Source organism: Dipodomys spectabilis, unplaced genomic scaffold (assembly GCF_019054845.1).
Source record: "Dipodomys spectabilis isolate Male_0828 unplaced genomic scaffold, ASM1905484v1 ptg000273l, whole genome shotgun sequence".
In the NCBI taxonomy this organism is placed as follows: domain Eukaryota; kingdom Metazoa; phylum Chordata; class Mammalia; order Rodentia; family Heteromyidae; genus Dipodomys; species Dipodomys spectabilis.
The window spans coordinates 6,340,001-6,353,505 of NW_024870950.1; the positions used below are offsets into that span (position 1 = coordinate 6,340,001).

General features: G+C 45.1%; 1 protein-coding gene across 1 annotated transcript in view; it reads right to left on the minus strand.

Annotated features, from left to right (window-relative positions):
• Window positions 1–13,505, minus strand: part of Zfhx3 (zinc finger homeobox 3) — a 167,236-nt gene that overhangs the window by 22,976 nt on the left and 130,755 nt on the right. Inside the window, exons 8-9 of the mRNA XM_042700802.1 lie at window positions 1,083–1,216; window positions 741–941 (exon numbers count right to left, since the gene is read on the minus strand). Of these exons, the coding sequence (XP_042556736.1) occupies window positions 741–941; window positions 1,083–1,216 (335 nt within the window). The remainder of the gene's footprint in view (window positions 1–740; window positions 942–1,082; window positions 1,217–13,505) is intronic.

Genomic DNA, 13,505 nt, shown 5'->3' on the forward strand with positions numbered 1-13,505 from the left:
AAGCCACAGCTCTACTTGCAGCTTTTTGGCAACTAATATAAGCAAGTATCTCATGAACTTCCTGCCTGAGCTGGCTTCAAACCATAATCCTCAGATCTCAGTTTCCTGAGTAGCTAGGATTGCAGGAGTAGGCCATCAGTGCCTTGTTTAGAATTTTTATACTGACTTTTTGGGGCTACGTTTATAGTTTTACTCAAAACCTGTAGGCCCAGCAATTCTCTGTGTTCAAAAAGTCATGAAGCAGCATGCTATATTCAACAGACAAGTTTGCTGCTTTGAGAATAAAGTATTCACTTAAGATCTACATCGCAGGCTAGCTGGAAAATGTGGGCTTGGATCTCAACTCTACCACTTAACAAATGGTAGGAACTTCTTTGAGCCTTGGTTTCCCCACGTTAATGAGAAGGGGTCACATATTCTAGGGTCTGTTCTGAAGATGAGGTAGTGGTGCTTGCTCAGTAAGATTTGGAGAATCTGAACAACGGCTTCATCATAGAAGAGATTAGGCCTGCCTCTCCATCCTGATGGGGACACAGGTTCGGCACTCTGGCCTGGGTCATGCCAAGTCTAAGACAGGAACAGTGACACACTGGCCGCAGAGCTAGGATGCATTTCTGCCATTCCCCACTTCACTCTGGCTTTCTCTTCCCACAGACAGATCTCTTTCCTGTCACCGCATCACCTCTGACCTGGGGAGGAAGCAGATCATGGGGAGGAAGAGGAGCCCTGGGCTGCCTTACCGTCATAATGAGCTTCTCGACGCAGTCGGGTGCCACGCTGTGGAGGTGGGTGAGGTGCAGCTGGAGGTGGATCTTGTTGTTGAGCATGTCCTGGCACAGAGGGCAGCGAAGCATGGGTTGCACCGAGTGCTGGGTCATGGCGTGCACCCGCAGCCGGTTCACATCGGTGTTGCTGTACTTGCAGTAGGGACACTGGTACATCTGGGGAGACACACCCATGCCTCGGGCTGAGTCTTGGGTTCCCGCCGGTAAGCGTCTGCCTCAAGCCTGCCCACCCCAAGTTCAGCCCCTACCCAGGCCTGAAACAGTGCCCGCCAGCAGCAGAGCCCCCTCTGGCCTCACCTGCTCTGCTTTGATCTCCTCTGATGTTTTTGGTCGCTTCGAAGAGAGTGGAGGCTCAGAGCTACCTGGGAAGGAGATGCGTTTGGAGGTTGCAGGAGACTCTGTCAGCTCCTTCTCTTGCTGGCTGGACGGTGCTGGAAGAAAAAAGTGGAAGATGCAGTGCAGTAGCCAGACCAGATCACTTCCCACCAGGTTTGTTCTGGGTGTAAATCAACATTCATTTATAGCACAGCATTTTCCCTAAACACCAAAATTTAGGAAGGATGAACATCCGGACTGACTTATCAAGTATATTGGAAAAGAAGTAAGTGTTTCTTTCCCCCCCCCATGGATTTCTGTCACTACCTTAACAACTCAATACTGGGCAAAAGAGGGGGGGAAAAAAAGCAACAAGAGGCTCTTAGTTAGACTGAGCTAAATTCAGTCTCTTCTAACTTCTCCCATCTAAACGCAGTTCAACTGCCTTGCATCCGTGGTGGGCAGAAGGGCTGTGGGCAGGTCACAAAGTCTCTCCAGTAGCTTTGCCAGCCTCAATGTGAGACGTGCTGATGCAGCGATGAAAGGAACTATGCATCCCAATTTGTGTCGTCCCACCTCCAGGAATCACCACATAGCAAGTCCTACGTAACCTCACAACGAGGATTTGAGAAGGGTTCAGTGGACACCTGTGGGCCAACATGGAGAGGAACACAACCGACTTTAGATCGGCATTTTGCTGAAATCGATGCAGAGTAGAACTAGGCAGGGCCTTAGTCCAAGCTATAATCTGGCCCATGGTTCAGACATGGGAGTCTCTTCAGGGCGGGTGAACGAAAGGACAATTTCCCATGTGCTTGCAGGAACATGCCTCTTTACAACAGTCCAACCCTCCCTCTCCCCCCTCCCCCCAAAAAATCAATTAACAGGGAGGGGCAGGTTTGAGTTCCAAACAGTGACTAAGCGAAAGTGTTGGGGGCAGTTCTGGAAAGCACCGAAAGGACCCGGGAAGCTACAAGATTTTAGGTAGGAAATAGCTGGGCTAAGGGCTCAACCAGAACGGGCGGCAGGGTTCCTCCAGTGTCAGCTGCATTCCGGCACAGGGTTACAGTGCGTTATTCTCAAATGCAGCCAGTTTCCAGGGAAGGGCTGGCTTCTTCACTTATTTTGGACATGGTGCTCTATTTTCCAGATTTTTCTTTTGCAGGGGGTTGATACTCAGGAACTTGTGCTCTTGTTCAGTTTTCTAGCTCAGATGGCATTTACCCACTTAAGCCATACCTCTAGTCCAGAGTTTTGCTTAAAAGCAGTAAGAAAAAAAAAATTCTGAAAATGTGCATCTACCGCTACCATCAAAAGACAATGTGACGCAGCAAGTTCATGCTCTCGGAAGCCTCGCTTCTAATGGTGCTAAAACTGGTTTCTGACCTTTAACCTATTCTACTGGCGTGTATTTTCACCTATGTCCAACTTCGCAATTAGTTCTGTTATGGACACCAAGGTGCTGTCATTACAGAAGTGCACTTTTTTAAAAAAAAGAAAATCAATTATTTACTCATTAAACCCACATAAAGCACAAAATAATTTTGAAAACAAAAAGCCAAATACAGGAAATATTCCAGGAAGTTGATGCTTTTCCCAGAATGCACATCTTATGAACTTTAACCCCAGCATCTTGATAACCTAGTCTCTATAACTTTGTACTACATCTATTATTTAAAAAGCACAAGGACAGGGATATTACACACAGGCCCTTCCCCTCCCCCTACACAGATTCATAACAGTACTTTAATCTGTCTCGAATCGACTTCAAACCCATTTTGCTCTTAATGGGAGTTATTCATTTTCACTTGAAAGGTAATACATGACGGCTAGATATTTAATGTGATGGATTGGCTGCTGATTAACTAGGTGCTGTAACATTGTAGACCAGTTCCCCCATGGCCCACTTCCCATCTCCTGCCCCCTTCAGACCTGACACCACAGAACCTCGCGTCCCAAGGCTTAGACCCTGCCAAGTGATAGGTCCCTGCCAGAACATTCCACAGCAGAAGTCTTTAATGTTTCATGGACTGACGTTTCTTCTACCCCTAGAAGCTTCCTTATTCTCCCCATCAGCTTTAGTTTTGCTCAGTGGCTATCTTCTACATTCTAGAAGAGACAGATGAAATGAGATGCTAGCCCTTTTGGAGTTGTTCGGAGAAGAAGGAGCTAGAGGAAACCCGTACTAAGTCCTCCTCCAGCATGTTGATGGAGAAGGTGTGCAGCTCTTTGCCTATCTGCAGAGAGTATACAAAGACTTCCTTATCGGGTCTTGGTAAGGATTGATGTTTTGCCTGGAAGCTGGAGAGAAGCTGTGTCAGCTGTACTTAATCTAACTCAGGAGCATTCCCCAATAGTTCCCAGGAAGCCTCTGAGCCTGTAAGAGGGTGTTGAGCATAAGGATGGAGTGAATGAAGCCACCCACCAGTACTTTCTCTTTAGATGCCTATTGATGTCAGTCATCCCCCCTCCTCCCGCCTTCTTTCCACATCTCAAAAGTCAGCATGAGGTTGGGCTTGGTGTTTACAATTGTGAACGACCCACCATCCGCTCTTCCTTCCAGCAGAGGCAGCTAAGAGACAGGTTCTATTCCGAACCTTTCTCCCAGCGTGTGTGCCAGTCTACCTGGCCTGAAGCTACATGATGACATCACCTTAAAAATGCCTTCGCTGGCCTGTCATCCTACCATGAGATGAGTCAGCTGGGCAGCTCTCAGCAGCGGGAATGAATGGGCACCTTGGCTGAGACAACCCAACTCATCTCACACTCTCGGAACTGAAAGGCGAACACAGTCACCCACTGTAGCATTAGCTTCTTCGCAGGACCAAAGAGTCCATCCTCTTCCTTCATTGCTGAATGCATGAATCATGGCAGGGTTGCAGAGGTGAACATCTAGCTTTAGAAGCCAGTATTCTTTCCCCCTGCATGGAGAGGGGAGCCTTTATTACCTTTACCTTTTTTTTTTTCCCTTCAAAACTCAAACTGCTCCAGAATTTTAAAGCTTCTATTGTGAGCTTCAGCTAAGGAGCCATTATAGAGTGTTTAAAAAAAAAAAAAAAATCAGCACTCACTCACTTGCTCCTCTTTGTTCCCAGCAACACAACAGCCCTGCTGTAATATGAAATACTGTATCCACTGGTGCACAAACTTCGGGGTTCAGCTCCTTTTTACCAAGGACAACCTGTATCATTACTGAATTACATCTGTCCAGAAGTGGACACTAGCTTCCTACAGCTTACTCGCTCCTTCACTAAAGATAAAGGATGCTACTTTTATAGCAGAGTCTCTACACACCCCACTTACAAGCTCATTGTGTTTTTTTTCTGGGAGGTATGGGGAATGTTCACAAGAGTTAGGCTAAGTAAGCTAACACGATTCCCTCCCCAGTTGTCAGCAGACAATAAAACATCAACCCCTATCAAGACATGGTAAGGAAAGTCTCTGTATAATTTCTGCAGATAGGGGAAGAGTTGCACACATTCTCCATCAACATGTTAGATGAGGGTTTATTACAGCCACAGATACTCTGAGGTTTTCTGAAGCTCCTTCCTCTCTGAACAACTTCAAAAGGGCCCCAGTCACAAAATCAATGTCTACTTCTGTCACTGGTTTGCATTGTAGGCATAAGGAAATGAGGTTGTACAAATACCATGAGAGAGAAAGTACTGTGGTTTTCTGCTTTGAAGACTTTTCAAAACTTTTACTCTAGAAGAGATGTTACAATATAGAAAAGACCATTAAAAAAATCAATTACTAGTCACTCTGAGTGTTGTATGAGGTCACCTTAGTGAAAAGGAAATGCATGTGCTCCGAGACAAGACCTGGTTTAAACAGTTGGTGCCTGTACTTTGTACTGGCAGCACGAAAGAAAAACAACTTGAAGGTTTGTTACCTATAGTGGTTTTTATAAAGATAAAATGAATTGGAATCAATCTAACCCAGCATGGAGGCTTATAGTGGTAATGCCAGTTACTTAAGAAGATGAAGTGAGAGGGTAACAAGTTCAAAACCAGCCTGAGCAATTTAGTGAGACTAAAAAAACAAAAAGTGGGGGAAGGGAGTGGTCAAGTGGTAAAGCACTTGCTTAAGATAGTATTGGGAGTACTGGGATTCAATCAAAAACAGAAAATGTAGATGGATCTTAAAATAGGGCATGGTATAAATAATGGCATTGTTATTTTGAGCATTCAAAAATATTAAAATGATAGCTATGAAGCAATTAGAAATGTAAATCAGAAATCGCATATGCATTTCACCATGTTACAACAGGTATTAGAAAAGTGAAAGAAAATAACTGTTGAATTTAGGTGACAGCATCATGTGTGTCATATAGCTATATTATTTTTAATGGTATATAGTTAAATGCTGTAGCATTTAAATTCAGCTGTCCATGAAAAAGTTGGTATTTGGATCCATACTGTGTGAAACATCAGGTGGTATTCTTTTACTTAGCTGGCTAAAGCAATTTTTCTCATTTTGGCAGTTATGTCATATGAAAACTATGTGTTAAATCTCAATGAATCTTCAAGAGACGGCATGCTGAGCTTCTGGCATTTCAAACAGGATGGAGACTGTGGCAGGAAATCGTGTGAACGCCATGGAGAACAGATCCCATATAGCAAAGTAAATGGGGCATCATTGTGACAAAGAAAACCCAGCTCAGATGCCACCTGGAACTTAGCAAGGAGGCAGTGGCAATTTCTTGCCACATGGACTGTCCCCCAAAAAGCACAAGTGGGCATATGGAGTAGCCAATCGTGGTAGAAACACAGCATTCAAACACTGACGGTCTGCTAGAACTTCACCTGATATAAAACCATTCTTCCTAGACAACTTCTTACCCAATCCCAATCTTTACTAACAAATTCTGAATCTAGGTCCCTGAAATTTGGGTGACTTTGAAAACTCTCATCAGTGGACTTAATGCCATCATGTGGCTCATTTGTCATTTGGTAGCAAGGACTGTGCGGCTCAAGAAACACAAGAAGCATGGAGCTACTGCCACACGAAATACCCGGAAAAAAAAGTTCAAAATGAATTTAAAAAATGTAAGTTTAAGATACCCAGCCATCAGCCTCTAATCATTAGCCAGGCATCCACATGTTCTCCAAGAAAACCAAGTGCCAGTAGAAGCCACTTCTGTGTTTTTGAAGCAAAACTCGTCTTCTCGTCCCTCACCCTGAGCACAGCCCGGTGGACAACCTGTGCAGGCTGGGCTCCTTCTAGCCACAGACTCCCTTGGGGAGATCCCAGGCAAGCACGGAGCTAGCCGTCCACCTTGCTGGGAAGTTTCTTCTGCATTTCCCCTCTTTGTGGTGCAGTGGCACTTGGCGGTAGTATTCACCAAAGTGCTGATCATCTTCCTTTTGGGGGTCCTGAGGTGAGCCCACTAAGGGCCTGGGATGCTGCCTGACATTTGATCCTTGTGGAGAGCCCAAAGCAACTGCTACCCCCAGTGCTTCACATCAGACTCTTAGCTAAAGTACTGCTGACAGCCCCTCCATCTAAACTTCCATCTCCAAACCAACAGCATAATGGAGGAGCCAATTAAATGATTATTAATTCATGCTACTTTCCGTAAACCAGAGGTTCTCATCGCCTTACATTCCGTAAACCAGCTTGCCACCTGCCCCAGAAATTTACAGCAATCATTTATGTATCTCCATTGACTATGGGGGAGACTTTTTTTTTTCTTTCACACAACTCCATACTCAAGTGTTGGGAGTTGGGAGAGCTACCCCAGCTCACTAGACATAGACACCAGATCCGAAGATGGACTTTTGGCTCACAATCCTAATTAAGTGGAAGATGTGTTCTTTCCATGTGGCTTCTCCCCCAGCTTCTCATGGATCTCAAAATTCCCTCTCAATGGCACAAAGAGTGTTTCTAGAAGGTCATCCGTGCTTCTGGACTTGGTGATCTTCATCTCACCAATGAAAGTGGAGCTAATCTTGGCATCGGCTTGCACTTCCTTCCCCAGAGGACATGCTGAGCTTTCTTGCTTTCTTCTCTGGAGCTACTGCACCTGATAAGTGGCCACAGATCTGGCTAAATTTCTCTTCCTCCCTTACTACAAAGAACAACAGTTCCTTTAAAGAGTCTGCTTTGCTGCCAACTCGGTCTTTAAACGTGTCATTCTGCCTCCAACTAGGCACTTAAAGATGTTTCCAATTGGGATTGGAGAGGCCTTGTGTGGCATAGCGGCAGCCATCTGAGCACCCAGCAGGGGTAGTCCACACACCCTAGCTAAAAGAACTTGGGAGCTTCTTTTCCCTGCTCAAAGTCCAGGCTAAAGCCAGGTGTCAGTGGCTCACACCTATAATCCTAGAAACTCAGGAAGCTGGGATCTGAGGATCTCAGTTCGAAAGTCTGTGAGACGCTTATCACCAATAAACTACCCCCAAAAAGCCAAAAGTGAAGCTGTGGCTCAAGTAGTAGAGCGCCAGACTTGAGGAAAAGATGCTCAGGGATAGTAACTATTAGGAAAGACTATTTTCCTTCTCCAATTCAACAATGAGCTACATCAGTCAATACTTTGAAACTCCAGTGGCTCTTAGGCGTTATTATTAGTTTACCTTTTATCTAGCAGCAATTACTGAGTTACAAGACAGCGTAAGAATAGTAAAAACACAGAGGGCTCACACCAGCACTCAGGCACTACTAAAGATCTCCCAGTCTTTAGGCACCTGCCATTGTGACCAGCCCCTTTGACCTTCATCCCTCCTTTCCATCCCCAATCCTGACACTCCTGCTTATGTCTGTGCGCATTCACCCTGAGTTATAGGAAAGCTCAGTACCTCCCTCACCCAGCAGTGGCTCGGGACTTGCTATCCAGTCTTAAAACCACCGAGACTGCTGACCTGAGATTCTCAAGCTCTAGTGCACCAGAAGGCCCTGGAGGGCTCATTAAAGCATGGACCACAGAATTTCTGATTCTGTAGCTCTGAGTCTGAGAATGTGTATTTCTACGTAGGTTCCCGGGTAATGCTGAGGTTCCAGGGAACACACATTGAGAGCCCCTACCAGCTTTATGGAACCGGTGGGACTTTATGGAACTTTGTGGTCTAATTGCTAACTGACAGGGTCTGGCAAGCATGGGCAGATCTGCAGGTCCACTTCCTAATGATTCTGATGACACCACCTTCACATCTAAATTTGGGGAAGAAAATTATGCTTTCCCTTGAGGTCAAAGGTGAAAGATTAAGGATGGCTGTCCCCTAAGGGAAACCGTTCTTGCTGCCAACAAAGGCAGACACATTTTCAAAGGCTGAAATTTAAAAAAAAAAAGAAAAAAAAAGGACTAACCTCCATTGTGTTCTGCTTGCAGTATAAATCAGAATAATCTCATTCTTTCCACATGCCTTAAAGAACTTCTCCAAAGACAGGCAGGAAAATACCTGCAGACCTTTCTACCTTGCACAAGAAGGAAGCCTTTTTATTGCTGGCATTCCTACCCTGAGCAACTATAAGCCACACCAGCTTAAACCAGTTTAAACTCCCTTCACCCTCACCACCACCACCGCCCCCTCCCCCACTTTTGCTTTGGCCCTTGGGAAGGTGCACAGATCTACATTCGCTCTCAGCACTCTGGGAGCCAGAGAGAGGGTCAGACCCATGCTGAACTGTAGCGACGCTGCTTTCCCAGTAAGCTGACTGGCTGGTGCCTCTGAAGACTTGAGGTGGAGTGGCAGGCCCGCACTAACAGGTAGGTACTGCCACTTGGTCTACAGCGTCAGACAGGAAAAACAGTAGTTAGGCTTTAGTTTATTGCATTAACTCCTTGTTGACACGTGCATAAGGCTGCTGATTACACTGTGGTGAGCTGCCAAAGGGACAAGCTCCATTTCAGTTTCAAGATACCATGCTTCCTACGTGTTAGGTTTGTAAAAGAACCTCCAGTCAAAACAGAGCCGCCACCTATCCTATTTAGACCGGTATCAGCTGCCAGGCATTTAATAACTTAATTGCTTGCTAGCATAAGCTTGGCTTATGACAGGATTTGGGGGACCTGATAAATATTTCGGATGTCCTATTTAGAGGTATTCAGTCAGCCTTGCTCACCCTTTGGCCTCTTGTCAATTCTCCCAGAGTACCCCACTTTCCCCTGGCACAGCCTCCTGAGCTGTGTACAGATGCCACCTGCAGCTGTGGCTACAGCTGGGAGGACATGCCTGAAGCTTCACGACAAGGCACTGGGGACCGTGGACCTGGAGATAACCAGAGCAGAAAGCAGCAGCCTGAGAGGATCCTTGGCTGAACCAGCAGAAGAAAAGGGATAAAGCAGATCACAACCAGTGGTAACTCCAGTCAGTAAGCGACCAGGCCAAGGTTAACGAACAGACACTCATTCAGTCCCCATTAAATTAAATACTAATTGCATTAGTTAGGATCACCAGGCCCCAACACAGCAGACATTCCCAGAGACTGGAATACAGCGATATTCTTCCAGGGTTCCCAAACTATCTCCCTAAGATGTTTACCACCAAACTTGTGAAGATAAACCCATAGAATCTGGGGAGGGGAGGTGTCCACAGTGATAAAACGTCACATTTTCCTTGTAATCGATGTTACCCACAAGGTTCCTTTTCCAAATCTAGGTTCCACAGGAAAGGAGAGACTTTGTGCTGAGGGAGAAAACATACTGCTTAAACCTCTACAAGGTGGGGAAATGGGAACCCTTCTCTACCTCCCCCTGTAAGTTTAAAGCACCCCAATGATTTTTGTGTGTGTGTGTGCGTACAGCACAGAAACGGTAATACTTCCATGGATGCCTCCTCAGTCTCCATGGAGTCCGGAGGTTCACCTCACCCACCGGAGCTCCCAAAGCCTAGGGGAAGTGATGTGCAGGAAGGAGGGAGTGGCAAGGAGGTCCTCACACGCCTCAGACTCTCTTCAGAAAGGTCATGCTTCTCGTTTGTTCTTGCCTACGGCTGGATTCCCTTAACATGAAGGCACTAGTCCTCCTCACTGAGTCATAAAACACAGCGGTTTCAGCACGGTCACACCCTGCATCACATCCTAGCCTTGGGGCCTCCATCACTGAACCTGCAGTTTCTTCATGCCAAGGGGGTCTGTGTGGTCAGGAGACTGCAGGCATACGCAGCCTACTGCAGAGTCCGCCACAGCGTGACAGCCCAGATACTTGTTGCTATGGTGTCACTTCCAGAAGCATCTGAGGAGGAACACTGGGTCCGTGCAGAGCCAGGAAGCCACAAAGTGAGGGGGCGAGCCCTCCTTTTCAGGACTAGGTTTTAGGATCAGTACAAACACTAAATTTGCCTTTTCTCTACAGTAACATGGAACAATCTAAACCTATGGGTTTGACCTCCACAAAGGAGGAAGTACAATAATTTGACCTTGAAAGTATTTGTCATAGAGTTTTACCAACTGACTGCTAAGGAAGCATTTGAATAGTACTATGCACTCACTAGGTGTTAGAGATTGTTACAAAAATCAATACGTGCCACATGGCCTGTGACCATAAATAGCAGGTTGTTCCATGTGAGAACTAGAGAAATATAGGATTTCTAAGTGCCTCTCCTCCAATTTTCATATACAAGAAAGTGACTCTGTAACATGTTCTTTTGTTTTTAATGTACCGAATGCATCTGTGGTTCCGAAGGTAAACAAACGGGTTAATCACAGCCCTGACATCCACAATTTTTAATCTATGGGGTCAGAGTTCTCTAGCCTGCAGAATAAAGATAACATTGGACCCAAGAAGAATAGAAGAGCCTAGGGAATAGTGCTCTGCTATTCCCATGAGAAAAAATAAAGATCGTGATTCTAGTAACAGAGATGCAAAAATTGGACCAGAGCAGGGAAGATTAACATGGTCACTTCATAAGAATGGCATGAAATCTATAAGGTATTTTCCATATTGGTGAACAATGACTTGTTCCTTGATTTACATTTCCACTGCCCCTTATCTGTACCTTGATGATAATTCTCATTACGCCATTCCATAATTATGTGATTACATATGACTAGTCTTCCAGGAAGAGAGATATACCTTCCTTTTTTTTTTACATATCTGCACAAAAAATATTTGCTCAACTGATACAGTCCCTATCTTTCTTTACAATTTAACAATATAAATTCTCAGTCAAACTTTGGATTACTGGAATTCAGGCATGTCCAGATATACACCACACCCTATATCTATTTTTGCTTCTTAACATAAAAATAGTTCATGGTTTGTTTTCAATTGTGAGACAGAATTCTGCCTGCAGTGACTTTAAACCAGCCAAGTTATACTAAAAGTGGCTGGGGGGAAAAAAGAGGGGGAGGAAGTGAGGGGTACAAGTGGACCCTGGAAAAGCTGACATAGCCTCACAATTCCCATCTCTGTGCAAACATAAAACCAAAACCAGTTTCCCTTGGCAAGAATGCGAACCACAAATAGGCTGTGCAAGGCTGGCTCCATGCATTCCTTCACATGCATCCCACTGCAAAGACTAATTTCCTTCTGGGTGAAGTAGAAAAATGGAACCAAATGCTGGAAGCATATAGACTTAGGCCAAAATGATCTTTGTAGAGGCAGGGTGGTGGTGAATGGGCTGGTCCCTAGCCACAGGAGGCTGGTTGGCATGTAGAATCGCTGCTCCAAGGCTCTCATGTGAGACTCACTGGGTCCCTCCACTGATCTCCGTATCATAATAATACCAGCGCTGACATCACAGCAGAGGAATCAGTCCAACAACACGGGATTAAGTAAGAGCCTGTCATGTTCTGATACCCCTCCAGGAAACATGGAGCTGGTCTGGAGAAAGTCAGCTTGGGCCCAAGCCATGCTATATTAACTACAGACTAGGAAAAGCTTTGAAAGGTACCAGTGTTCTGACTTTAGTGCTTAACATTCCTTGAGTTTGCACTACTCATCAGCTGTTCTTCCTCCCATGATATCTTTGTAAGAACTTGTTTAGTTCAGCCTTCCAAACCTTACAGATTTGGAAGCTGGGGTCCAGAAACCCTAATACCATGCAGGGAATCCTAGAAGCAGAATTGGGCCAAGAGCCCATAACTTCTGATTCCTATGAGCCCAGTGATTTTCCTAACACAGGATGGTCCCTCCAAGCATATACTTTCTTTTGTCTTTATGGACCTGATTAAATTAGAGAGAGAAAGAAAGAAAGGGGGGAGGGGGGAGAAGTAGCAGCATTTTCCCCAGCCCCTCTCTATTCTCTGTCACAGATTACATTTCAAGCATTAAGTTCCCCATACAATGGCATCTCTATTTATACAAAGCTGTAAACAACGAGGAGACCAGAGGGAGGGCTGGTAATAGATTTCCACCAGGATGTGCCTGACCTGCTTTTTTTCAGCCTCAGTAATTAGAAAGGCAGTAGGTCTGCAGGAATTATTCATATGCAGCAAGAGCCGTGCACTATACATTTATGTTAAACATGTCAAATGCGATTGAAATCATGCCTGCCAGCACCATATTCCATAAGCACACTTTTCCCTAACAGTCGCCCAGACCTTGCCAACCCATTAATACTTCCTCTAATAGCAATCTTCCATAGATTCAAATCAGGGACGCTCCACTGCACTAATTGCTCTGTGTTAGGTGAGCATCATGGATTTAAAAAAAAAAAAAAAAAGTAAAATCCCTTCAGGTCCTTTCTTTAGAAAAAAACACTCAAAACTACAATTGTAAGAGAAAGTTTTACCAAAATTATATGTGTGTACGCGTGTGTGTATGTATATACACAACGAATTTTCGAAGCATTATCATGATGTGAGTTTGAGTTAGTTGTCCAGCCCTGTCCCCTAGTCTGCTCCCCCCAACTCTTTTAAAGCACCAATACCCCCTAGTCACGAAGTCTCAAATTACCCTAGCTACACCCAGCCTGGGGTTCTGTGGCTAGAAACCATGGCAGCTACTGCATTTCAATACCCATCTTGCTATGATTCTTTGCCAACAGTTCAATTTTTACCCCTAATTATTGGTGATAAAGCGGCACATTAATTGTGTATCATTTAATTTACAGCAATTAATGATTGATCGGCTAATTACTGCATTAATCACTGTTTAGTGGCTGACACTGGGGGATCTTTCTAGAACACACATTCAAATCTATTCTGGTACAAGATGACAAAGGGTCATTTTCATGTTTTAAAAGAGGAAACCACAAAGTTGGACAGTGGAAATGGCAGTGCATTTGAGAAGAGGCTTTGCTTCAAAGACTCTTCCTGTTTGTGTCTTCTCCCCCACTTTGCCACCCAGCATTGGCCCACAGAGAGCTTTTCACTAGCCTTGATTGGATGTTGACCCATTTACCAAAGGCGTGTGTGTGTGTGTGTGTGTGTGTGTGTGTGTGTGTGTGTGTGTGTGTGTGTGTGTGTGTGTTTGTTTGTGTGTGTGTGAATGTGCCCGTGCCCACCGCTCACCATCACAGAACA